Here is a 27,944-nt window from a genome sequence, read left to right on the forward strand (position 1 = left end):
CAAGGTGATCTGGTAAACAGAGACCCAGCAAGTATTATGGATCCCAAGTGAAACGGTGATGCTGGATTTTTGAACCTGGAGACTCTATCTCTATTAAGAACAATTCTGATGTACTCTGTATTAGGGCATGGTGATATACATTACAATCATGAAGGCTATCTACATGCATACATGTGAACAATAACAATGCAACGTTAAGGTTCTAAAGTGAAGGCCAACAGGCCAGACCCTCAGTTTTTGTAACTTGACCTGACTTCACTAGAGCTATGCCAATTTACACCAGCTGAGGACCACAGCCAGGAAATACAGAAACTCAGATTGCACCTGCAGTTATAACTCTGTCCCATTGCGTGTATATATTGCAGTTGAAATAAGCAAACATTTCATTAAAAGGCAAGATTGGCTGCTGACCTCCCACCCACTCAAACCTTAAAAGCAAGGAAATGTGGCGTGAAGGGGTAGAATCTCCCTTGTCTCCCATGCATCAAATGAGATGCTATGGCCCCCCACAGAGAATTGCCTTCCATTTGCAAGATACAGAGACACATTACACTCCCTACATTCATTTCACTGTTTAGGATGCAAAAACTTAACTTTAGCTTCATACTTAGCCCCCAAATTTTCCATTAACCTGGACCCCATATGTCCTTTCTGCACCCATGCCTCTCTTCCTGAGCTAGCATTGGCAAGATGCACTAGTGAATCAGGTGAAAAATGTCAGCAGGAGATGGTACCGCTCATGTTTCTCTGGCTCCTGGGAATTTGGAAAGTCCATTTCTGGTGAATTTGTTAGCTCTGTTTTTGTGCTGACCTCTGCTACAACTCCATCATTCCCACCTGGCAAGTTCCATTTGCAGGGTACCCCACTCCATGTTCCACAAGTACCTTACATTGAGTCCAAGCCTAGAGCTTGGCAGTGTTCATCTCCTTTGTAAAGGAAAGTAAGCCAAACACACTTTGAAGGTTGGGGCACTGACATGAGTTTGTGGGTACAGTTTAAAGGCACTGGGTCCACAATGTCTTCACAAAAGGTTTCAAAGAGGTGAGATAGCACACTGAACATTTCAAAAACAAGTAGGTTTTAAGATGTTTTTATTTAGCAAATGTTAACCCCCTGTCTCTCACACCATTCAAACAGGCAACAAAGATCACATTCTTTTGTTAGTTCACTGGAAAATTATATAGATATATTAGATAGAGAAGTTAATGTGCCCCACTGAACTGAGAATCCTGACTCAGCTTTAACTATGGTGTTCCTCTGTAATACAGTCTTTAATTATGCAATTACCTACCATTTCTCAATTGAAGGAATGGACTGATTTTTTTCCTATAACCTTTGATGCATATTTGTACCTTTACTACTGTGTGATATTCTGTGACTATAAAAAAAAACAACCCCAACTCTTTCAACAATGAAATGCAACAGAAGCAAATATAGGAAGTGAAATATAATTAAGAAATTAAAAGGCAGTATGTCTGAGTGCATAGCTAAATCCACAATTAAAGAAGAAGGTAACAATGTTTCCGAAAACTAATTTAGGCCTGTTTTTGCTCTATATTGATATAGGTTGCTGTAAATAGAATCTTACAGTAAAAGACAAATACCTTGGGCTTAAAAACTTGCACATTTTTGTGAGCCTTTAAAATGTGTGTACTCTGTTTGGTTTCATTTATAAAGTTAGAAATATCTTTGGACCTTCCACAACAGTTACGCAGGAGTATAAATTCCATCTATGACAAATCCCTCATGTGATTGTAAAGAAACTGTTTTACAATGTTTTAATGTTTTAAAGCAAAACTCTGGAAGTTTGCATAGGCTTTGGACAGAATAAAAACAGATCTTGCAGAATATTAGTTCATTATCTACATAACATACTTACTTCAAAACTATTGGAAAACGTACAATGTACAGTATGGAATACAGTTGCTTGATGTACTTTTATCCAAAGAGCAAAATTCCACTTGGTATGTGTAATACAAACCTAGCAGAAAAACCATACACAAAACAATAATACTCAGTACAAAAGATAATTTGGTATATCAAATGCTTAACTTTGGAATGATAGACAGCCTGATTTTCAGAGGTGTTAAGTGCCTGGACTTTGCATTTCCTAATGCCTAATCTTGTAAAGACTTAATTATGTTCTTAACACCATGATGAGGAGTCATTTGAAAAGTGAAGCACGAGTCTTTGTAGGACTGGGGTTTTAAACTGGAACTGATGGTCCTCGACACCAATGAAAATCAGGCCCAGAACAACAAAATATATTCCAAGATAAAGTGTATGTTCTGGACGAACTGGTTGTGACCAATCCCCACCTAACTTCTCCTGAGAAGGAACTATTTTTAGGGACACTTTTGTGATTAAAAGAAAGGGTGATAGCTTTTTAATTTTTTTTAAAAGTTTAGGATAAATATTTTTCAAATAATATTGACTCACAGATGATCCCTTTGGAAAGATCTTTAAAAGTGCTCTAGACTTTTTTGGTTACTGGTAAGAAAACAAAACAAAAGCCTACCTGCTCATTCATTCTCATTACTTGCCCATGCCTCAGAATGAGTTAGACCAGCTGCTGGGCTGCTCCAAATGGCGCCCTTGGTGGAGGGCACTTGGTGGATGCTACACCTGTGGAATATTGATGTAGCAATGCTCCACTCTGACATATTCCAAATGTGTCCCAACTTCAGTATGCGCCCTACACTGGGTGGGTGATGGTTTTAGGTGTAACAGCTTCCCAGAGCGGCACAGCCCCCTGCTTACTTGGAGCTGGTTTACTTGGTCACCGCCTTGGTGCCCTCAGACACGGCGTGTTTGACCAGCTCCCTGGGCAGCAGCAGGCACACAGCAGTCTGGATCTCCTGGGAGGTGATGGTGGAGCGCTTGTTATAATGCACCAGGCGGGACGCCTCCCCAGCAATGCGCTCGAAGATGTCATTGATGAAGGAATTCATGATGCCCATGGCCTTAGAGGAGATGCTGGTGTCGGGGTGAACCTGCTTCAGCACCTTGTAGACACAGATGGAGTAACTCTCCTTCATGGTCTTGCGGCACTTCTTGTCTCCTTTTTTCTGGGTCTTGGTCACCGCTTTCTTGGAGCCCTTTTTGGGCGCGGGAGCGGACTTTGCTGGTTTAGGCATCCTGAAGACTGCAAGCAACGCACAATATGGTGAAAGGCAAAAGTTCAGCCACTCAGGGAGCTCCCCTCTGACAGGGGAAGTCTCTACTGGGCACTTAGGATACCTAGTCATGGAGTAGAACCCCATTGTGCTAAGCACTGTAAGAACACGGAACAAAGAGTGCAGCCAGATAACGGCCCCTTTGTACCAAGCAGCAATCACATATTATAGAATCTAGCCCTTTGTATTCAAAGTGCTTTACAAACATTGTGCCAGGTTCTCTGCTAGTTTAAATCAGCAAAACAACACTGATGTAGATGGAGCCATGGTCATTGTACTAGCTGAGGATCTGGCCCATTATCTACTTCTTTGTATGTGTGTTCGCAGATGTAATCAACAAATAAAAGTAATTGCCCAAAGGCTGAAAAAGTGTTGTGGACAGAATAGAATGGGGGCAGAATGTGCCATATTTCTATAGAGCTAGTCTATCCCATATCTTTTCCAGAGAAGGATTAGAGGCAGAGAACAGTCCTACCATGCTGCTGCTGAAATAGATGCCTTAATATATTTCGTTCTAGAATAGTGCAATTCCTCCTTAAGGTTTTTCACATGTGCTGCCCCAGTTGTGCAACATCAGCAATAAAGATACTGCAGGGCAAATTGTGCCCTGTTACTGTTCTACAACTCCTCTACAGGCTAGTGGGGTAGCACAGAGGGAGTAACTTGGCCTGCAGAATCTTGGTAGTTGGTAGTGATAAATGAAGAGAAAGAGCCCAGTATATTGGTAATTGAGATTGTAAGCTGTTTGCTGGGCTGGCGGTTGGAAACATGTTTTTCCTTATAAACTGAGCCAATCTAATGCTGGTCTGTCCCTCCAAGTACTTGTATGGCCCCTCACCATAGTCCCTGAGCACAGAGGAACACATAAGATTCACCACAATGCAATTTTTTTTACAAGTCACTTTTCTATTGTGCTTTGTGCAGTCTCTCACTTATTCCCTACTTTTTCTTCTGGCATTTGACACTCTCTGAACTTTATTTCCTAATCTTCTCAGATTAGGAATCTCTTAGCTATATAGCTCTTAAACATGTGTGTTGTCCTCCCCTCAATCCTCCCACTCCTAGTATATTTATTGCTTGCTAACACCCCTCACTTTTGGGGCATGCATGAATATCTTTGAAAACTTTCCACTTCCCCAATGTATTTTCCCCTATGTTGTCTCACCATATTGACGTTCAGCCAGTGCTTACTCTATATCCCCATACTTAAAATGGATAAGATTTAGAGTGTTGATTTACGCCCTGATCTTGTAATTAGTTGCTCCCATGTGGAGCCTGATTGACTTCTGGGTTTATAAACTAATTTTAGGCCCCAATCCTGCAAAGACTTATATATGTGCTTAATTTATACACTGTGAGTAGTTTCATGGATTTAAATGGGGCTACTTGCATTGTGTGTAAGCCTTTGCAGGACTTGGACCCTGGGACACCGTAAAGGGAAGCAATATAATAGGAGGTAGCATATGGCGAAGGAAGGCAAAGGTTCTAGCAGTAGGATCATATCACTACTCAGTTAAGGTATGTGGACATACAATAAAGCCCTGGCTGGGATGATTTAGTTGGGGATTGATCCTGCTTTGAGCAGGGGGTTGGATTAGATGACCTCCTGAGGTCCCTTCCAACCCTGATATTCTATGATTCTATGATTCTATAATATCTGAAAATGCTAGTTATTCGAATCCAGAGTGTGTCCCCCAAGTAACCCTATGTTAATCACCTGCTAATAACTTCTCAGTTCGCTACTTAGCACCTGTTAGAGCTAATCATTGGCTTTGTATTTGTATAACAGATAAATAATTAAGAAATAAATTATGTCCACAGTGGTTTTAATACAATGTTGGTGTTTTAATACACTCAAAGTTGTTGTTTTTCTCTTTAATGTACAAAGTATTAAGAAAACATAAGCATTCCTCCCCTTGTTCCCCATATTACTATATCAGTGAAACGGCACCTCAAAATAGCACTTCTCTTTATCTGAATGCCTGGTTATCTGAAAGTTTCAGATGTCCCCGGCCATTCAGATAAATGGGAGTGTGTGAGTGTGTCTGCATGCACACAACTGACTGACTACTTATGAGGCAGTTATGCAATTCTCTGCGTTAGACAGAAATCTTTGTGGCATCTGTATGTGATCATCATCTCCCATAATCTGCAGGTTTGTATCTTCATCGCATCATCCCCCACTGAGACTGTTTTTTCCGTCTTGGTGTTGCCCTCAATATACTACACTCCTCAGAAGCTAAAACATTCTTTTATGTAGAATGGTTAAGAGCTTTTTTTTTTTTTTTTTTTTTTTGGCTTTCAGTAAAATGTGTAGAGACATTGGTGTGCTTGGACATTTTTCTATTCCATTCTCCCCGCAGAAGGACTTATTTGTTTCCATCCTGTGATCTGTTGCACAGATTTTCTGAGCCCCCTCTAAATGCTGGTCATATGTTTGCTTTCATGGAATTTTGTGGCCAGCCTCTCATTGAGTTGTCAGTAGCAGATCTTACCATTTCTGATCATATCATAGTACCATTTGCTGTACGTTAATTTACCTTTGCCATTAACTACAGGTCAGTTTTGTCCATTAAAGACAATAATCCTAGTCAAGCTCCAGGATGCTATTCGTGGGGACTACTATCCTTAGATCTCTTGAGGAACTGGTAAATCCATATTATAATCTTGTCTAATATGCTTGATTTGTTGGCTCTTGTTAGTGCTCACACAGTTAATTCTAAATGCAGAGATCCTTGATTAGTGTGCTGGTCTCAGAAGGCTTTCAAGAGAACACCGGAACATATTGAAGATAGGGAGCTTCTAAATTACAGATATGTTTTCCAGCATGGAAGGAGGAGCACACACAAGCTTATAAGGAAATGTAGACAAGATAGTATGTTTATACTAAATGTATACCTCAGATCATCAAAGGTGGGCCCAAGGCAATTGTCTACCAACATCCAATAGTGTAGAAGCTTGACATTTGCTTTGGAGTAGGTCTCCTAATCTAAACATTCTATCAAGAAATACAGCGAAACTAAGTGGCTGGTATTTCCAAACTAGAGTGTACACAAATGGAGCTTGCTATGTCTTTTTTTTAAATTTCAAAGTGCAAATTCTTTGAAGGTTGCTGAATTAAATTAGAACCTACTGAAACCTAACAAATGGCAGCTGATTCATGTGCTCAGAAGCTGCTGAACTTTCTACAAGATGCTTTCTCCCTCTCTAAGCTGTTCCAACTGAGTCTGCAACTGCATTAAATTCCACTAGATGGCACTTTTCTGAATATATGATAGAACAAGTTTTTCTGTTCTTTTCCTTATTGCAAACCATTTCTGACACAGAGCCTCGTGCTATTGCCAGTGAATGCACTGTCCACTCTCCAGTTTCAGTTGGATTGTTTCCATAGAAGTAGTGAAAGATGGTTTCAACATCACTCTGAATTATTTATGAAGGTAAGCCTTAACATCTGAGGATTGGTCCTTTCACTTTCCAGTTGGCTGAAGAACCTGTAATGTTCCCACAGGATTTAAACAAGACATGACAGGAGTGTACTGAATAAAATGCTAATTGTGTAGTTCACTGGACATGGACTGAGAGCTCAGTAAGTATCCCAAGCTCCTAACTCCCAGACTGGCTAACACAGCCTGTGATGCTTACTGTCATCACATGGGATTCCCAGATGTCCTCCCCTGGACTGCACAGTCTTGGCATGGATGGCAAACTATCCAGCATTTGCATACTACAGCGATGAGGGGCACATAAGTACTGAAATAGATGTTGCATTCAGAAAGAGCTCATGGTTTTGTGGTTAGGGCCCTGGACTGGAACTCGAGTTGGATTCAGTTCCTGGTAGGGTTGCCAGTTGTATTCCTAGAGATTTCATCACATGACATAATCTTTAATTAAAGATTAATCTTTAATTTCTGGAGGCTCCAGGCCAATCCTGGAGGGTTGGCAACCATAGTTCCTGGCTCTGCCACAGACTTCCTATGTGATCTTGGTCAAATCATGAATCTCTCTTATGTTTCAGTTCCCTGTCTGTACTAGATGGGTGATACTACTTTCTTCTGCCCCCCTACACCCAACTTGTTTGTTTAAATTCTTGTGGGCAGAGTTTGCTCCTTACTAAATTCAAAAACTGCCTGACTGTGACAGTGATTTACTCACCCCTGTATGGGGCATGTCGACTGCCTCAGTTTCCCCTCCTACCAGCTGGTGGGTCAATTCCCAATCCCAATTTGACTGTGGTTCTTTGAGTGGTTTATCCCTCTCAGTGTTTAAAACAAAAGTCTGTATAAATAAAACAGTCTCTTACATGACCTCATGATCAATTTTTATTGGTGGGAGAACATGAGAAGGTCGAAGCACTGGGATAGTGATGGAAGCATGAGCTCAGTTAACAAAACAACTAGCCATTTATTACTGGGAGAGGGTACAGAGACATGAGCTCCCCTTCTGATGCTGGTGCAGCTGTACCAAAATATAGTTTGCCTGTCTGAATGTGCCAAGAATTACCCACTCACCCAGCCAGCACAGCTGCTCCGTTTCCAGTCTTCCAGCATCCTTCTGGGATCAGTCCTTTGCCAGCCTTCCTCGGCTATCTGATTCAGTTCCTCAGACTTTCCTGGGGCCCAAGTGTCTTTCCAGCCTTCCTGGGTGCTAATTAGTTCCCCTTGCTGCTCCACCTTTCTAGATTGGCATAGTGTGGGGGTGAGTAGGGAGACCTGTGGCATTCCTCAGCTACAGGTACTTAGCCTTAGGTCCCTATACCATGTACTGTTCCAGTGTTCTCCAGGACCACTTCCTATGGTGCCACCTTCTCTAATTCCTTTCCTGGTTTTTTCCATATGTACAGACCTTCCCAGGCTTCTTCACCAGGATCTCTCAACCAGAAAGCTACTGCCAGTCCTTCCTCAGATCCTGGTTCCAGGAGAGCTTCCCAACATAGTGTTGGTCCTTCCAGCTCTCTCATACTAATCACAGGCTGCCCCTTAAAAGTCCCAGAAGGCATCTGGGAGATAACTGGACACAAGTGAGGCTGAAACAAAACTCCCTTGAAGAACAAGGTCACTCCATGACATTAGCACAGTGGGTCCTGATCTCTGTTTGGGCCTCTAGGCACTACAGCATTACAAATAATGAACTGTGGCAACATTACTTTAACACTATCATGAGAGAGTGCTACTTTGAACCAGATGGCCTGTGGTAATCACTGTGACCTGAATTTCTACCACTGGATGTGGGTGTGTGTACACATGTGCATGCAAAGAGAGTGAGGCACACTGAGTTTAGTTGCTAACAGAATGCTGATGACACTTAACTATACAGCCCATTCTCAATTGATGAAACCATCACCATTTCTAACATGTCAGAATGCTGACATGAAATGAGCACTTGGATGAAGAGCAGCTGGCTCAAGCTAAACCCAGGCAAGACTGAAGTGATGTTAGGTGGAAAGGGAAACACTTCAAAGAATAGGCTAAGATGTTGCCTGTGTCCACTTTCCATTGGGGGAACAAGCCCCCCATTCATCAGATTGATGTAAAGCCTTGGGGTCCTGTTTGACTCTTAGCTAAGGCTGGATGACCAGGTAGCATCAGTTTCACCTCCACCTTGCTAGGAAACTTTATCCAAGAACCTGGCCACAGGGATCCATGCATTTGTTACCTCCAAGCTGGTTTACTGTAATTCGTATCCAAAGCTGAGTGCGAAGACTGCACAGGCTCCAGCTAGTACAGAATGTGCTCCCAACTTCTCCATGGCTTGGTCCTCCACGAGCACTTTAGGCCTGTGTTCAAGTCCCTCCACTGGCTCCCAGGCAGCTTTGGATGCCAGTTTAAGGCCTTGGTCCTAATTATCAGAGCAATTAATAGATCAAGCCCCAGCTACATAAAAAATCAAATTTTTATCACTGTCTGTGCTCCTCTGGGACAAGGCAGGTTACAAAGCCCAGGGTGAAGGTAATGAGAACTGGGGACAAAGAATCTCTATTAAAGGGATCCAGCTGTGAAATATCCTCCAGTGGAGATCAGGCAATTCCTGAGTCTGACCATCTTAAGAAACTCTGCAAAACCTATTCCTCTTTGAGAAAAGCTTTCCACTGTAAGTGATGGTCGCAATATGAACACCCCTTCTATTCCCAAACTCTACCACAACCCCCACAACAAACAAAACCCTACCCCCACAAGAGTTTTGACCCCCAAAATGGAGAAGTACCAGAAGCTCTATGAAGTCTGCTATGGACTTCGCTATTGCTATTCATTTTTAAGTGGCAGTTGCTCAGCTAGAAACAGTGTAAAACCTGAGAACACACTCTCCCTCCCCCCCAACATATTTAGTTTTTTGGCTCTGCAGCAAGTGGTGGTATCTCTGTTACATCCTATGTAACAAGAAATTTCAGTTTGGTTTCCTGTTATTCAACGAAGCCCGTTGTCGTCTGAGTTTTCACTGATTAGTGTCTAGTATATTCATTATATTACTGTATCATGGGATCTCACAAACTATGCAGGATTAGCAGGCTTTCACTAGAAGACCTCAGAGGAACATGTACATGCCACTGAAAGTGGCAGTGCTAATTTAGGAGATGATGCTCTTCCCCATGCAATGTATATTGACCAATATAAAACAGCATAATATTGGAGGGATGGGTGGGACTGGGGTGGGGAGCATCAGCGCTGGTAAAGATCCTTTCTTGAAAGTTAAATGTAAAGCTGAGACCCTGATGACTTTGGGTCTTTAATTCCCCCTGCAGTTTCTGTTATCTTTCACATCTATCCTAAACTGTTGTGTAGGAATATAGGTATTGCCACAGAGGATCAGACCAGCAGTCCATGTACTCCAGTATTCTGTCTCCAATACTGACTAATACCAGCTATTTCAGAGGCAGGTAGGAGAAAGCCTGCAACAGGTACTTCTAGAATAACCAGTGCACAGGGAAAATTTCCTCTTTACTCCCAATAGTTTGAAGTTGGTGTATGCCCTGACCCTGGGGATTGACATCCCTTCCCAAACTCTTTGTTAATAGTTACTGATATAACACTGTATATCCTTGTTCACCATAGTAATATCCACTCCTTTTATGAAGCCTTCTAAGCTCTTGGCCTCAATACTGTCCTGTGGCTCTGAGTTCCATGGACTAATCATGCAGTGTATGAAATTATCCGTTTTGGAATTCGCCACTTTCCAATTTTTTTCATGTGTTATGAAAAGTGATGAATGGAATCTGACACCTTCCTCTGTACTGTTCAATATTTTGTATACCTTTATCATGTCTCCTCTTACTTGTCTCCTCTAAAGTAAACAGTCCAAGTCATTTCAATCTCTTCAGATGAGTTTTTCCATGACCCTAATCATTCTCATCATCCATGTCTGAACCCCCTCCTTCTGCTACTTCTATTTTGTGCTATGAAACAATTGCCCTGTTTCACCTTAGAAGCAACTGAACTTCAGTGGTGTATGAAGTTAATCCTTTTGCATAGTCTGTACCTCTATCATTATGTCTATAACGTGCTTTGGGATTGTCTAGATTTTCTACATTATCATTTACTACAGAAGTTTCAGTCTGGCTGTTTGAAAAGAGTGATACAAGTGACATTTTAACATTGTTGAATAGACCACTTTAGTTACTTTGGGGTCCTTTGGGCGGGGGGGTATACTATATATATGCTTGGATCTGGCTTCAGCTTTATAAAAAATGTGACTTTTGGCCATGAATATATTCTACAACAGGCATTATTTGTAAGGTGACTGAAATTATGTGTAAGGTGTGTGAACACTTTCTCTGACTAAATCTTTATAATGCTATTTTGCATTCACTCTGCTGAAATAGAAGAGACTAGTTTAACTTAGGTGAGTGGCTGCAGAAATCAAGCAATAGATTAGATGGAAACAGAATTACCTGTCAACCTTGCAGAAGCAGCGAGATATAAGCCATATCTATGTATAGACTGAGCTTGATAAGTTTTTACAAGGGGACAGGGGTGAAAGTAATATTAAACACTTACTGGTATGGGGGCCCTCAGAAAGGGTGGGGTCCCGGGTGGAAGGGGCGGGGCTGGGGTCAGCCTTCCCCAGCCAGCCCATCCATGCTGCCTGGTCTGCACCGCCTTGGGCTCTTGCAGCGATTTAAAAGGGCCCGGGGCTGCAGCTGCTGCTGCAGTAGCAGCGGCGGTGGCCAAGAACCCCAGGCCCTTTTAAATCACTGACCCTGTGGCAGCTGCTCCCGCCCCCCCCATCTGCAGCCCGGGGGTGGGGGTGGGGGGGCAAAAGGGGCAACAACGTTAAAGCGGTGCCATGGCAGTGCTTTAAGGAGGGTCATTTGCTGGCTGCATATGGGCCGATACCGGCTTCTTACCAGTATGCTGTGCCGGCCCATACCAGCCTACTTTTACCCCTGCAAGGGGATGGTGAGATGAGACTGCCTGTCATGGCATGTGGTCAATCCACAACTGCTATAAGCAAATCTCCAGTGGCTGGTGATGAGACAGTAGAGGGGAAGGGCTCTGAGTTACTACAGAGAACTCTTTCCCAGGCGTCTGGGTAGTGGGTCTCGCGCATGTGCTCAGGGTCTAACTGATCACCATATTTGGGGTTGGGAAGGAATTTCCCTGAGGTCAGATTGGCAGAGACTCTGGGGTTGTTTTATTTTTTGCCTACATCTCTGCAGCATGGGGCATGGGTCACTTGCCGGTTTGAACTAGTGTAAATGTGGAGTTCTTGTAACTTGAAGTCTTTAAATCAAGATTTGGGGACTTCATTAACTCCACCAATAGTTATGGGCCTACTAAAGGAATGTGTGTGAGGTTCTGTTGCCTGTGATGTGCAGGTCAGACTCTATGTTCATGATGGTCCCATCTGGCTGTAAAGTCTGAGTCTGTCTATACTTGCCTCATTTTCAGAAGTGCTCAATCTGATCAAAGGGAGATAAATGGATTGAAGTCAATGGGAGCTTTTGGGCAGTTCTAAAAGTCTGCCACATGACTGAATCATGGTCTTGCAGTAGTGATGTAGTTAATGTTGGGTCAGACATTTGTTTCAGAGGGTTTTTCTTTCCTTCCTTCTTTTTTGGAAACAGGCCATGATGAATTTGAACTAAATTTCAGCCACTAATTAATGCATGAGGAATGATCTCCAATGCCCATTTTGTGTTAGTTTTTAAGGAAATTTGAAAAACAGGAATACTAGAACAGTTTGTGTTTCCCTCTCCCCTCCAGACTCAGTGAGCATTTGCTGCCCCCTGAAACTGCCTGAGCAGTAACTTTGTGAAAGCAGTGATAACCAGCCACTCATCACACCCTCTCTCCAGTCATTTGCATATTTGGGGAGAGTCACTGCATATGTCCTTGGTTGTCCTGGCAGTGGCTGCCTTTGACAACGGCATTCCCTCATGCTACTGTAAAAGTAGTACAGAGGAGGGTCACAGAATGAGCTGCAGTGAGAACAGACCAGGTTTGGATAAACTCCAGATGTGTGCTCCTTTGGGTTTGTACTGTGGCTAGGTTACACAGTCTCTTTTCAAAGGGTCATTGTTTGTTACTTTGCTCAAAGAGTGACATGAAAATAAGGTACACAATTCCAGCGCCCTTTCATGGATATTGTAGGAAGCCAATAAATTGTGTCTTTCTGAATTTTTTTTTTAAGGAAGTGGGAAATTATAGCTATGAGTCCCTTCACAGTTAAATCTTTCAGAAGTTGCAGTAAAACTGAAGCTGCATTAAAAACTAAACCCTGTTCAATATATCGGTCAACAAGGCACTGAGTGTTGAAATATGGAAGTTCACAAAGATAGCAGTGGTCAGAAAATACACATGGAAGAGAGCAAATGTGTAAGTGCTTTATTTAAATAGCACATAGAAAAAAAGATTTTATTTGTAATTAAAAACAACAACACCACCACTGTTTAACTTTAGTTAAGGTTGCTCTCATTGATAAACTAACCCATAAAATCTGAGGCAATACAAAATTAAGGATTAAAAAGTTGCCAAGTTAAGCACTCTTAAATGAGAAAATGCCAGAATGAATGTTGCCCATGCATTATAATACTGTCTCTGATTACATGATCCCATAGTATTGTTTTCCATAGGACCCCTGCCTCATTCAGTGCACAGGATGGATCTGTACTGAGGATGAATTGGGGTTGTGCAGAGAAGAAGGCTGTTGTCTGTAGGACCCCTTTCTCATTTGTTACAGAAATTAGAAGGTGTGTCATGAATGAGGCAGGGGATTGCAGGAGAGAAGGGATGGATTCATAGTTAAGGCAGAACTATGGAAGGAGAACTGGATTCTATCTGTGCCTCTGCTACAGAGTTCCTATGTGATGCTTAGCAAGTCACTTAAACTTTTCACAGGCTATCACTTCTGCATATCCTTAAAGTCTTTAACATAATGCATACACTCCAGGGGACTGAATTAAGGTTGCATGGACATGGTCATTCTGGCACTTCTTAACATGAGAGTGCTTGACTTTGCAACCTTTTAATCCTTAACTTTGTATTTCGTAATCCTTCATGGTTTAGTTTTATTGACAAGAGCTATCTTAACATTAAACAAAGGTTTGTGTTTGTGAATATAGATTTAGGAGTCAAACTTTGGACTCCTATTTTTGAAAATGTTGGCTTTATTTAAAATATTAGTAAAAGTGGGTCAAATTCTGCTTGCAATACACCATTGTATGTCTAACGTAATGCCAAATTGCACCATTGTAAATTAGTAGAATTTGGCTCTATGAATCAAATGTATCCGTATATAAAAAAATAAGCACATCACACAGAAGATTTCTTTTGTATATTTGCTGGTTATCCAAATGATGAATTACCCGAGACATTGACATGAGTTTGCATTTAGCTTTGCTTGATCGCATTCCAAAATAATACAACCACTTCCCTTGTTCAAAGGACAAAAAATATATATTCAGATCAAATTCTTCATATGCACTGTGGTGGAAGATATAAACTCCTACCCTAAACCTAGCAATTCTATTTTAGGACTGCAGAAAAAGAAGTGTTCTTCTGACACAGAAGAACACTTCCCTTCTACCACTGGCCTCCAAATGGATGATGAATACAGCCATTAAAACACAACAATGTAGCTATCACAGAAACCATTCAATTGATAGTTGGGTCCAGCTTTTCTGAGGACCATGAAGAACCGTTTTGGAGCTTGAAAGAGTTAGCTTTTGGGGGATGCTAATGAATCCTGAGACAAAGTATTTGATGAAGCCTAGAAACATTGATGGGAGGAATTCAGTCACGTAGACTAGGACAGATTCATTTTTTGGAAGGTGGCATGCTGGGTGACTAACAAGAAGGTCAGATCTTAGAGCTTGCTCTTTCGAAAAGACGTAGAGAATGTTAGGGTATGTGTTGCATTAGGTATGAGGGAGATAGTGGTTTCAAACCACTAAAGACCACTGGTTTGCTAGGAGCCCCCCTGGAACATTCATCTGAAGGTCAGAAGCAGGAAGAGGAAGTGTGGAGACTTGCCCGCTGGAGGTGGTTTTGTCCAGGGTTGCTGAAGTTTTAAGAAAGGTCACTCCAGCGACTGGTCCATGATCGAGGTCCGGGTTGCTGAGGGTGGTGGTGAGACCAGATAGTGGGAATGTTGGACTCTGGGGTTGATGAAAAGGAAGCTCCAAGTGGCGGTGTGAAATAAGACTTTCTGGGACTTGAAAAGGACAATGGGCACTTTTAGGCGATCAGTGTTGGAGCTAATTCACAGGTTTTAATTGACAAAAAATAAATTACAAGTTCATTAATGCATTCTGGAGTGAAGCTGTGGTGAATGGGAATTTCTGCAGCAGCTGGTGAAGAATACTTACCCTATCAGGAACAGGGTCCTTGTAACATGGGAGCAGAGGAAGAGGTGCCCTAAGGTAAAATTTCTAAGTGAAAAGGTTGGTGGTGGCAGTAGATAACAGAGACCAGGTCTTAGGAAATCTGGGGTCGTAAAAGATGTAAATTGACTAGAGCTGGTTGAAAAGTTTTCAATTAAACTTTTGCCCATTGAAAAATACCATTTTAGCAAAACTCAAAAGTTTAATGGAAACATATCCATTTCAACAATAATTTCATTGCAGGTTTCTCAAGTCCAGGATGGAATTTCTGAGTAGGTGGGGAGAGAGACCCAGAACATTAAGTAGTTGGGGCACTTCCATGGGATGTGGGAGACCCACACTCAGGTACTTGCTCTGGCTCTTTTGTGCACAGGTGTCTTTGAAAAAATGTTTTAAAGATCATGGTTTCATTCTGCATTGGAACAAAAACAAATTTAGAAACTTCAATATTTTACAAAACAGAATTTATTATTTTCTGGCCAGCTCTAAAATTGATACTAACTATTCTGTAACTGATATTATTTTAGCTGGTTAACTTTGGGGTAAAGTTTAAACCTAGTTGTATTAAGACAATTGTTCTTTTTCTCTACTTTGACAAACCTTGTTCTGTAAAGAATTGGGATGTTCACGAAGGCCCGTCTCTGAAGGGAGAACCATGCAGGTGACCTTAAAGGGGCTTGTAAGGATGAGTTCTGAAATCTGGGGGTACCCCTGCACATATTTCTGCCCAGGGGCACAGATGGAAAAGTGTGGATGGTAAAGTGTGTTACAAAGGCAGTTCACACAGAAGAGGAGCGCCCAAGAGTCTCCCTGGAGAGAGGAAGTGAACCCCATTAGTAACACGTACAGCTACTATTTAACTTAATGTCTTCACCAGTTTGTTGCAACAGTTTTTGACTTTGTCTGGGATTTTCCAAGGGGCAAACTCACCCTTCGTTAGATTGACAGGAAAATCTTTCAGATGTAAAAACTGAACTCCTGATGCCTGTTTGTCCAAATCGTCATTTGGCATACACTGTAGTGGAATTTAGAAATAGGGGGCCTGATCCTGCAAAACATTACATGTAGGCTGGTGGTTCCATTTACTTATTCACTATTTGTGGCATGTGAGACTGGGTATGGCTTTTGCTCCCTGACTGGCCATGTGAAACACTTTGAACATCAGAACAGTAATGAATAGCCTGTAATGAACATTTCTTCTTGCACAAATATCCTTGTTTGCACATGAATTCAGACACTTATACAAAATGCCCCAAACATTTGTGTGACCACACCCCTGGTTGGGTTTCTTTGCAGGGATTGAGCTGAGGACTTTGGGATGTAAAAAGCATACATTTCTATTGTCTGATTTAAAGGACCAGACCTGTTAGCCTGAAGGTAGTAGCTGATTCATAAACTTCTTTATGTATTCCAGCAACTAGAGGGGGAAAGACCCACACTGGATTAATGTGAATCACATTTGTGCAGACAAAAACTGGGTTCTCAGAGAAGGGGCACAAATATGGTCAAAACTGAACAGCTATTTGGAATGCAAATGAACATTCACAAACATTATTTAACTGATATCCTTTGGGTACTGGGGTGGAACTGAAGTGGAAGGAGGTGGTGTTGTATGTGGGCTGTGTACTGTGTAACATACTGTGCATCACTAGAATGGTCTGGTACCCAACTTTCTATAAGAGAAAAAAACTGTTCCCTGTCTTGGCACTGTGGCTTTTTGAGAGATACATAAGGCGAAAAGCTGACTCTACCAAGCTAAGCCGACAGGGAAGCTTTATTATACTATGGAACATGGGAAAAGGCTGAACTATCAATCTTGTTGGTTTAAAAAAAAAAGTTTATATGATGCCTAGTCAACATGCAGGACAAATGCTGAATGTTAAGCAGAAAGTCTCAAACAGACAAGACACAATTGAAAAAATGTCTCAATTTCTTTGGGTTAATGCAGTACAATAGCCTTTCACCCTTGGAGACAGTAGGATCAATTCAGGCTTGGGTCACAAGTGAAAATGAGGTTAGTGATCTCAGTCTAATCTCTAGCGGACATTTGTTCACATTACAAAGTCACAACATAATTTGGCAGGAATGGCAGCCCTCCTGCTGGGGGAGGCTGGGATAGCCAGCTTTTGAGTAAACCTTGCTCTTTGCCTGCTTGTGTTACGAATGGTTCCTGCCATGGGTATATCGTCCTTCACTGAATGCTTCCAATAACTAACAGTACTTGTTCTCTCTGATCCAAAGCATACCTTGTAATGAAGCATTAAAACTAAATGTTGCCTTCAGATGTACGCACACCAGTAACTCTTATTGAAGCCACTGCTAGCCACCAAGGCAGAATTTGGCCCTAAGACACTAATGTTACTTTTGTTACTAGTAGCACATGCAAAGTAAAAGGTGTTTTCTCAACAGAAAAGGCGGCATAGTTCCTGCCCCATTGAGCACACAGTCTGAAGACAGATAGGGATGGTATAAAAGTAGAGTGGCCAAGGTAGTGATTGGTCATGTCATAGTAATATAAGGTACATAACATAAATGTTACTAATTTTTTAAATTAGGATGTGTTTGAACTCTTACCGAATTACTCCTCAGAATTTGTTACCATGCGGCAAGGTTCCTGACAGGCCTCATAGTGGAAAAGGGTTGTTAGGGGAAACCTGAATGCAGAGAGGGAACGAGTGACTTGTGAATAAGCTCTGGAAAGATGTTCCAAACATCAGAGGCAGCACTGAAGAAGGCTTTGAAATATGTGAGTAGACCAGGTAGTTGGTGGTGTTGAAGCAGGGGGCACAGCACAATGAGGCAAATAGATAACTAGGGAGGAATAGAGTTATGTCAAAGAGAACTAGATAAATTCATGGAGGTTAAGTCCATTAATGGCTGTTAGCCAGGATGGGAAAGGAATGGTGTCCCTAGCCTCTGTTTGTCAGAGGGTGGAGATGGATGGCAGGAGAGAGAGATCATTACCTGTTAGGTTCACTCCCTCTGGGGCACCAGGCATTGGCCACTGTTGGCAGACAGGATACTGGGCTGGATTGACTTTTGGTCTGACCCAGCCTGGCCATTCTTATGTTCTTATGTAAAGTTTTGAAGGTGGGGACAATGCACTGCAGCGTCAGAAGGAGAGCAAGTGAAGGGATTCAGTGGGGGTATGACAAGGGAGATAGTCTTAATGGCAATATTTTTCATGAAATGAAGAGAGGGTAAAGGGAGTGGGGAGGCCAGCAAGGAGGAGATTGCAACAGTCAAGGTGGGAGATAAGGATCTATGATAGTCTTAGCTGTAAGGATAGAAAGAAAATCTTTGTCAAGGAAGAAGTGATGAGATAAGGGAGAAGGATGAGACAAAGATGATTCACAGGCTTAAATGATGGAGGCCAGTAGGGTTTTTTGCCAGTGACAGAGAATGCCGCTAGTGAAGAGGATTTGGGAGACAAAATAAGTCTCTCAGTTTTGGCCTTGTAGTCTGATGATTACTAATGGGCAAAACAGTTGCAGGCAGCTGTACTTGAGAATGGCTAAGAAAATGGAATGTGCAATACAATCTTTCTGTTAGGGCTTTATTCTTCCTTTTTTTTTTCCATGTGACATTTCTCTAAGATGGGCTAGTGTTGGTAATTCTTGCAGAAGATGGATAGAAATTGAATTCTTAAAAAAATAAAAGGAAGCAGGGAGAATAACAATTTAAACATAACTCAGACCTGAAGCTCTGTAATGTTCCTAGCTGTAATCTGCTCCATTACTAGGCCTCTAAATTTACCCCTTCTTCAAGCTATGCAGAATTGCCTCATCGTCTTGCCTCAAAAAACAACCGTTCCTTCCTCAAAACCCACCTGCTGCTGTTATATCCTTCCTGGGGCTTTTCTTTTGATTAGCTACTTTACAAAGATGTAGGAGCAGGTTGTCTTCACAGGTGTAAAGAGCCGTGCTGCCTTGAAAAGGTGTTTGCTGCTGTGTTAAATTGCTCATTCCATGCCCTCTTTAATTTTTTTCAAATGAGAGCTGAAGTGGAAGTGCAGCAGGCTGCCCTGCACCAGAAGAAGGTACGCTGGTGTATGAAGACTGTACATGTTTCCTCACTAATGGACTAAGTATTTTAGCTAAGCCATCCATTCCACAGTTGCTCTCATAGTCAAGAAGTCGACCCTCTGTGGTCCAGCACTACGGGTGCAATTGCAGTGTGCCACTGGGAACAGTAATGTAGCCCCTATGTGGGAAGTAAAGATTAGGCTCAGAGTGGTGGTCCTGCAGTGTTTTGCACAGCATTAACTTGTGGTAGGTTTGTCCCAGCAATCTGTTGAATTTCTCTTTCTCTTAAAGTGACAACTGTGATTGCTTCTGAGTGCAGAGCAATGACTGGCTCCCCTGTGCCAAGCATAAGTGCAAGGAGTTTATCCAGCACTTATTGCTGCCAGTTCATTCACAATGAACTGCTCAGGGTGTACTTAAGAACTCCATCTTCCTGTAGCAGAAGCATTTAAAGTCACAGTTCCGTGCTAAATGTTTCCAAAATATAAGTGAAGAAACAAAACAATAATGCTGTAGAGAGGCTGTATGTCCCTTTCAAATCAATTGGGGTGAAAGATGCAGTAAAGGTGCGAAGTATTATTCCCCAAGAACAACCGCGTGTATGATGTTACATAAAATGTGCTAAAGTGCACATTTACTCTTGACCTCCACCAACACAACATTGGGCAGAAAGACATTTTGGGGGGTGGCTTTGGTGTACTAGGCAACCAACAAGTGCAGTACCTCACCAGAACAGTGAATGCCCTTTCTATGCCCTTCCTGAAAGGGCCACCTCCAGAAGACAGGAAATCAAGGATCTAGCTGTGGGGAACATGCACTCGCTACTTTTGGGAAGTCTTTAGAGGTGCTGCTACAGAAGTAGTCAATTTAGACAGCTCATCAGTTATTTTGACATTACTAGATATGAGCAGACAGTGAATATTTTCATATCCGCAGTAGCCGTGTACCACTAGATAGATGGAGAAATATTCCCAATATCCGGCTTTGCTGCTTGCATGCTCATCTCATAAAATGTTGCTGGTTAGTCTGATTAGCCCAGTGTTTGTCACTGTGCTTTCTTCCATGCTGCCTCCTGTGCCTGGAAGGTCTTTTTGTGGCATGTGTGGAAAGCACCCAATGTGCTTCAAATCCTTCTGCAAAATTCATATCTTCTATGGGGTCTCATCCACCCTCTGCAGAACATCTATTATTTCCTTACTAACAGATAGCAATCCACCTTCTTGGTGGCCTTGACTATCAGTGCTAGCACCAACAACATATTTGATCATCTTCGGCGAGTTCTGACTTTTGAATGTTGCAATATTATTTAGTTTTATTATTTTGATTGCAGGGAGTGGCCTGTGATCAATATGGGGAAGCTTTTGTCTTCATCACTGATCCTCTATTCAGAAATATGAAGATCTCTAGCCTTTGTGGAATACTGCTTGCGCATTCTGCTCCCTCAATGTATAGCAAAAAAGACAGAAGTAAGTTCACCAGGCCTCGAAACTGGTGGACACAGTTTATATAGTCATTAATATTTATAAGGGGATCTGATAAGGACTGACTAAGATGAAAAGGAGATCTACTGAACTGTATAAACCATGAAATCATCTAAGAACAACTCCTTAACAATTGGAATTTCCTAGGCCAACATTTGGATGCTGACCCAAGCCAAACCTTTAAAAGTTTACCTATAACCAGTTGAAATCCATTTAGATTTAGTTCTGTCAATGTTTATTTGGTGACCAAACTGCAAAGGAGAAAGCCTTTTGCCCAGTTGCCTAAATATTGTGGGCCAGATTCTGATATCCTTATTCTTGGAGATTGATGCCTTATCGCCTAGTACGTTGGGATCCTTGGTACTATGATAACACAAATAATTAATAATATTCCACAAGCTGTTCCACTGAAGCCAATGGAACCGCTCATAGAGTAAGATGCTTTTCAGAGTAAATGTACTACAGTCTTGCCCTGTTGGCTAAATGTCCATGTGTGTGTATGTGCTCACACAGAGGGCATTTGCAAACACATTTTAAATTGCATTCATCTAATTCTATATTTTTATTGCAGCAGCGCCAGATTCTCCGTCTACACTATGAGCTAGGGGTGTGATTCTCAGCTCCTATACACATACTCAATGACAGCTAGTGTGAGTATAAATAGTAGTATAGCTGCGGTAGCATGGACAGCAGCCATAGAGGCATGGCTTAGTTGTGCTGAAAATGAACCCTTGGGTTTCTGGCGGGTTTGTACTTAGAACAGCTAAGATGTGCTGCTGCTGCCAGTGCTGCCATGGATACACTACTATTTATACGTGTGCTAACGCTCATCAAGCTAGGGCGAGTATGTGGACAGGAGCTGGGAATTACACCCCTAGTTCATAGTGTAGCTGTCGCCTTAGACCGTGAGTTCTCTATGGCAGAAACTATCTATTTGTTTTATGTGTGTATATTGCCTAGCGCAATAGAGCCCTGATTCTAACCGGGTCTTCCAGGTTAGGGACCTGTTTTGGGCTGGGTGCTGTACATGCGCAGAGAAAAAAGCTGGCAATTGTATGTATGAAACTAAATTTGAAACCCCTGATTCCAGTCTGAAATAAGTGAAAACTTTTTAAACATGTTCACGTACACAAGACTGCAGTTTAAAAAATAAAATAAAATATCTCTTTATAATATACTCCACAAGTAGTGTGTACCAAGGTAGAAAAAACACTGTGGTGATGTGCTACTGTAATATAAAAAATGACATAAAATGAGAATCATAATTTATCATCTGGTAGACAAGATAGCCATAGAGAATAGAAGTGTTTGTCAGAGAGAATCAGTACATTTCTCACAAATATGTCTGCCAAATCCATTATCAAACAGGCTATTTTTTAAAGCATACAGTGCTAATATTATTTCAGTGAAACCTACAGATTTTTTGTGGGGATGTATATGTGGGAAATGTTCAGATTTTGCTAGAATTTCCTACAGATTTCTAGAGCCCCCAACTGTAACTATATTCAACAATTAGTTCAAATATTAATTAGCTGACAGAAATGCAAACACTAAATTGAGCTAAAGCTTTGTTTCAGCAAACACTCAGTGCAAAGTTTCCAGATATTGCATAGCAAACTAGATAATCAAAGCTCACATTAAAGATTCATTCAAACCTATTGCAAGTGAGTTGATCAGGTCATCTCTAAATCAGTAATTCTCTTCTTCATTGTGCTTCAAAACTACTGTCTCTCTGCAGTCCATTTCCCCTGATTTTCTGCTTCTTAAGTACTGCTTGGAACTGGCTTATACTGAATATTATCGAAAGTGCTCACGTACCTTGCATATGCCCTATACTGTTAATAGCTATTGGAGATTCTCCTTTCACTTAAATGGTTGGGCTTGTGCTTTTGGACTGATAACATCTGACTCATCTCCCTTTGGTGGCCATGAAAATCTGAATTCCCATGGTGTGCAGCATAATACAATCATGAAACTTTAGGCTACATCAGGACTTCTACAATGCTAAACCGCTACATCCCAAAGAAAATATGACCTTGTTCAGGATAGTATGACATGCTTCACTAATGTGAATTTCTTTTCAGTGATGATTAAGTTCTGTCTCAGGTTTCCCTCTGCCACTGACTGATAGATGCTGGGTTTGACTAATTTAACAATAAGTCACACAAAGCCACTCCTTGATCTTGCTGTGTTTAGCACCTACAACCTTGCCATAATATTATCAATGTCTCTGCAACTATAAATGGATGTCCCTGTTAATATTGCTCAGGGTTCCCTTAGTAAAAGATCACTCTTGGCACTCAGCACAGGTTAGCAGTGGATGGTACAGCAGCTGGTTATCTTGTACGCTTTCTTTCTTTAATTCGTTCCAGTGAAGGCCACCAAACTGTGAGCAAGGAAAGTGAGATAAATGTTAGCAGTCCACCAAGTGAGCCAGCAAGAGAACAAATCTATGTTTTATAGAGATTCAGCCTCTGAATTCCTGGTATGAACTTTCTGCAATTTGTTCCTCTCCTTCTGTACTACTTCCTTCATTCCTCCCTCCCAACACACAGAACTCCACACTCGCATGATAATCAACCCCAGCTATTATAAGCAGTACAAACAAATGACAAATCTCCGGGTGCAGGAAGGTAACAAGAGGCTGATCAGTAGCTTTAGTTATCTTTCCTTCATGTTTATTGCAGTCTGCTGCAGTTATTTCAAAGGCTCTGACATTGATCGACATCTTCTATTAAGGCCCATCCAAGGCAGCTGGATTGAACAGATACATTAAATAAAGCAGTTATTGCTTTTCATTGCCTTTCCGTAAAATATCACTGCTAAATAGCTTCTGCCATCAGATGCAGTTAGGTACATGGTTTTAATTTGAGGGACTACTTTATAACACTGCACAATTGACACTGGCCTTTGTTTTCCCTACAATAATGATTGTGTACATCCTGGAGAATTGATGGGCTGTCTTCTGAGGTTGGAGGGGGATAAGGGGAGAGCAGTCTTTGTTGTTCTTTTTTTTTTTTTTTTTAATACTTGCCATGCTTGTCAGTTGTTTGCAGCACAGACAGGAATAATGTCAAGCAGGGCCCCTTATCTCAGGATGTTGTAATGTAGCTGCTGTAAGCCCTCGCCTGGAGACGAGATAAGAGCAACCTTACAAGCATGGAGGGGACTAATGAGGGGGGATAAGGAGGAGGGGGTGGCAGTGTTATTATTGAGACAACAATGGCAGAGCTGTCAGTTGCACATTACGGCTCTTTCTGGTGCCAAGGAAATATATGCACACTGAGTGGTGAATAACAAGCATGAAAATAAAAGTCCCGAATGTTCATCTAATAATGATGTATTTCTAACAGGATTATGCTGCCCAATGATATTCTTTCTTTATCTCTCCACTAAATGGTGGGGCAGCTGTGTGCTTTGGCACAGTGCAATGTCCTTTCTTTTGTGTGCTGCATATTAATCCTTTATTGAAGTAATTAAATGTGTGCTTAATGGCAATGAGCTGGCAGAATGAACGTACAATTGAATTAGCGGTTATGATTGGGAGCATGCTACAAGATGAACTAAATGCAATTACTGTAGGCATTTTTCTCCAAGTCGAATCTGGCTACATGACATGACTTAATTACAGATTGTTAGATACACTTGCTCTCTGATCTCATAGTGTGGTATCGGGGTTTTGGCTACAGCTCTGGAATATACATATAACACGCGTGCACACATACATACTGATCTGTTAAAAGACATTTAACCCGGCAGGCAGGTCAATGTGGATACCTGACAAACAAATTGAATGCAAAAGGGAACCATTCTGTATCAGGTTTCTGTTGTGGTGAGGCTCACTGATGAGCCACTCCAGCAATGTGCCGAAGATGTAAGGCCGATGCTTTATTCCCGAGAGCATGGTGTATTGTTTGACTCATGACTCAGTGCCTGAACGGCAATAATCCCTCACTCTGATCTTCCCTTTAGGGATGGGCACTAGGCTGGTGGCAGTGCTGTTCTGCACGCTAGATTTTTAGAATTTGAATACTTTGGGCCAAATTCTACTCTCTGCCATATTGTGGATTAACTCATCTGAAGTCAGTGCAGTATCATTGGGGTTATGCTGTAACAGAGAGCAAATCTGGCCCTTTGTTTTGAAAGCACCATTTTATAAAAACTTAAACGTTAAGCATGTTCCATAATACAATGTGTCTTACAAATACATCAACACAAGGTAATGCTTTGCCTACCTTACCATATGTGAAATCTTTAGAATTCCTGATCCCACCAAGGGCCTAATTATCTGAACTCCTTACGTGAAGCCTGCTTCTAATGAAATAAAATGCAAAATTCCCATAGACTTCAATGAGAATGTGGTTAGGACCTTAGGAGCAAGCTCTTATAATCTTCAGTGAAAATTTCAGCAGAATATGGACTTCAGGATTTAGCCCAATAGGAATAATCACGAAGAGGGATAAAGATTAGCTTCTTTAACACAGTGCTATTATTATTAATGTAGCACCTACTGGTCCTACTCAAGGGATAGGGGCCCCAGGGTACTAGAGACTGTGCACATATATAACAAAAAGATGGCCCTATCCTCAACAAGCTTAATTTGAGAACATTTAAGCGTCTTTATTGATCACAGCGGTTCAGGTTCAATATTCATATTATCACACACATAGCTAGGTGCCTTCGATTCCAAAAAGTCAGGCGATGAGGCGTCAAGGTGCATGACAGGAACATAACGTAGTGGTTAGTTGCAGGCCAGTCCGGACAATGATAAGTTGACCCAGCTCAATTTATTCAGAGCTGCAGACAATAGAAACATCTTCACTGCTCTAGTTCTACAGTCCCAACATCATGTGTGCCAATGCTTACAATCTCCCAAACTGTTACTCTTGCATGTTTCCTCTTGGTAAAGATAACTTCACTACAGCATGACTGTCCAAGGGGTGTTAATAAGAGGTTAATGCAATCAGTGGTGAACTTAGAGACACCAGTATCTTTGGTCCATGTCCTGGCTTCCCTTCTAAATTCAACATGCCGGCCACAAATGGGAGCGTAGGAACAACTAGGATAATAAAATGGATGGTACTATGCATAGCCATTTATAAAACTGAAAATGTGTTTTTATTTTTCTTTTAATATAATGTAGCAAGTCTTCTGGTCACCAGAGCTCCTAAGGTTTACTTTATAGCCTTCATTCTCTTTGCTAGGACCATAAATGAAACCTTTTCAGCCCTAATGACCACAATGACTTTCCTCAATCATGTTATTGCTACTTTGGCACATTTATTGCTTTCACATGCACTAATGGATGAGTTTGGATATGTTAACAATTTATATATCATTTGATCCTAAAAAAGAACCTCCTCCCACCAACTGAACTAACTTAGCCCTCAGGATTGAGTAGCTTTTAAGGAGTATAAATGAATTTAATGTTTTAGAAAGAGCTTCTGTAAATTATGAACATGACACCTATTACATTAAGCTGCATTAAGCATTAATACATCTTCATTACTGGCAGGTTGCCCAAACCTCCAAGGTTGAAAAAGCTGCCTGAAATATCCAATGTGGCAGTCACCTAGGTTAAGATTTATGATTCCTTTTTTGGGGGGGGGCGGTGGGGGGGAAAACACATTGATTCTCTACCTTCTGTGTTCTCCCGTGAAGACGTGTCCTGTTAGTGTGATTATGCAACAGGTGCTTTCCTGGAGTTTTTCTGGCCTATCTGCACATAAGAGTATTGACTCCTGGGTAAAGAGGCACAATAAATCTCACAGCAGCCATTGCAAAGATAGAAACCAGTCATCTTCACCTTTTTTAAGCCACTGGTATAGGATCATTTGACAAATTTTGTAATCACTGGTTAAAAATTGTCTCACTTGTATGTAATGGTAATTTCTTATTGTTAATCCTCTGAGATGTAGGCACCAAGGGTTGGAATTGCTGATTTGGTGTTTGCAATGGTATGGAAGAGAGTATGAAAAATAATTATACATTAATGATGGCCAGCCCTGCACCATCAAAAAAAGAGAGATTAAAAACTGATTTTAGTGTCTTAAAAGGCAAAATCCATTAGTCTTAAATTTGGCTAAAATTAACTGAAAAGGCTCTTATTTCAGAAGATGTACAGGTTAGGGTGGGGGGGTGGGGTCAGGGTCAGGAGAAAAACTAAATACTTGTGACATGCTGTAATTGATTTTATGTGGTACATTTATGAGACTGGCAATCCATGTTCAATATGGGATTTAGCACCGAGATGGTGTTGCAATTTCTGCAGCCTTTGTCTTGTGGTTCCTCAAGGAGTAGGGGAGCTATTCTACAGCCCCTCATTTCCCGGGACTGAAGCTGAGTTTAGATCATAATGTATATACAGTGGCATGGAGCAACACTTTCAAAATGGGGGTAGAGGGGGAAATAATTTTGGGGGCTGGCTTTTTTCATAGATGGAAATTTGGCACAGTTTTTGGGTTCTGCAGTTAACAAGGTGTTAGGAATCATACTATAAGGTTGGATGGTACAGGCTAATCCCCGGTCCCTCCAAAATATGAGCTTGCAATACAAGTACAAAGCAATGTAGCACTGCATGAGATGGAGATTTAATACATATTGTTCATGGTATTGGAATATATGAAATAATAAATGTCTTTTGCAGTTAATTTAATGCTGAAGCAAAGCTGGAGAGTTTGATAACTGCAGAGCTGTTTACTGCGAATATATTAGTTCCACCAGCGTGAATGTTACTCCTATTATGCTGCACAGAAAAAAATTACATTAAAACAGTATTAAGGTTACAAAGTCTATCACTCAGAAGTTAGGAAATGCCAGATTTAAGGTTGCCCATGCAACCTTAATTCAGTCCCCTTGTGTGTATGCATTACAACAGTCTTTAATTACAAATTGCTTTTTCCTCACAGAGCCCCTGCCTTACTCTACAGACAGGATGGATGGTGCTCAGGGACTGAGGCAACTATTTAATATGTCATCTAATCCTGATGGTTCAATGTGCCAACTATGTATCTAAGTAAGAATGGCTGAAATGCAAGGCCTACAGGCTCAGGCTTGTAAGATTTTAACTTAGCCGTACTAGTCCTTACTTATGTCAAGCATTTCTTAAGCTAAGTGACCAAAGAATGACCTTATGCCACAAGATTATGGGTTTTAGAATTGTGACCCTATGCCACAAGATTAGCGTTTCTATATGCTTGGGTGATCATAACTTTAACTGTAACTTTAATAAAACTTGTAAAACAGAGTAGACCTTGTAAATGTGAACATGATTTTGGTAATTAATTGATCTTTAAATATTCATGGTAAATAGGCCTAATGGCCTGTGATGGGATGTTAGATGGGGTGGGATCTGAGTTACCCAGGAAAGAATTTTCTGTAGTATCTGGCTGGTGAATCTTGCTCATATGCTCAGGGTTTAGCTGATCCCCATATTTGGGGTCGGGA

General features: G+C 41.4%; 1 protein-coding gene and 1 long non-coding RNA gene across 2 annotated transcripts in view; one reads left to right on the top strand and one right to left on the bottom strand.

Moving 5' to 3' along the window:
* Nucleotides 1-2,697: 2,697 nt before the first annotated feature.
* Nucleotides 2,698-3,138, bottom strand: LOC144263486 (histone H2B 8-like). The gene has a single exon (XM_077814363.1). It carries the CDS (start codon nucleotides 3,136-3,138, stop codon nucleotides 2,773-2,775), a length of 366 nt encoding a protein of 121 aa, XP_077670489.1. The 3' UTR covers nucleotides 2,698-2,772.
* A 2,114-nt stretch (nucleotides 3,139-5,252) lies between these two features.
* LOC144263487 (uncharacterized) overlaps nucleotides 5,253-27,944 on the top strand; it is a 223,814-nt gene continuing 201,122 nt past the window's right edge. The window contains exon 1 of the long non-coding RNA XR_013345822.1: nucleotides 5,253-5,332. This is a non-coding gene — a long non-coding RNA (uncharacterized LOC144263487). The remainder of the gene's footprint in view (nucleotides 5,333-27,944) is intronic.

Source organism: Eretmochelys imbricata, chromosome 4 (genome assembly GCF_965152235.1).
Source record: "Eretmochelys imbricata isolate rEreImb1 chromosome 4, rEreImb1.hap1, whole genome shotgun sequence".
NCBI lineage: Eukaryota > Metazoa > Chordata > Testudines > Cheloniidae > Eretmochelys > Eretmochelys imbricata.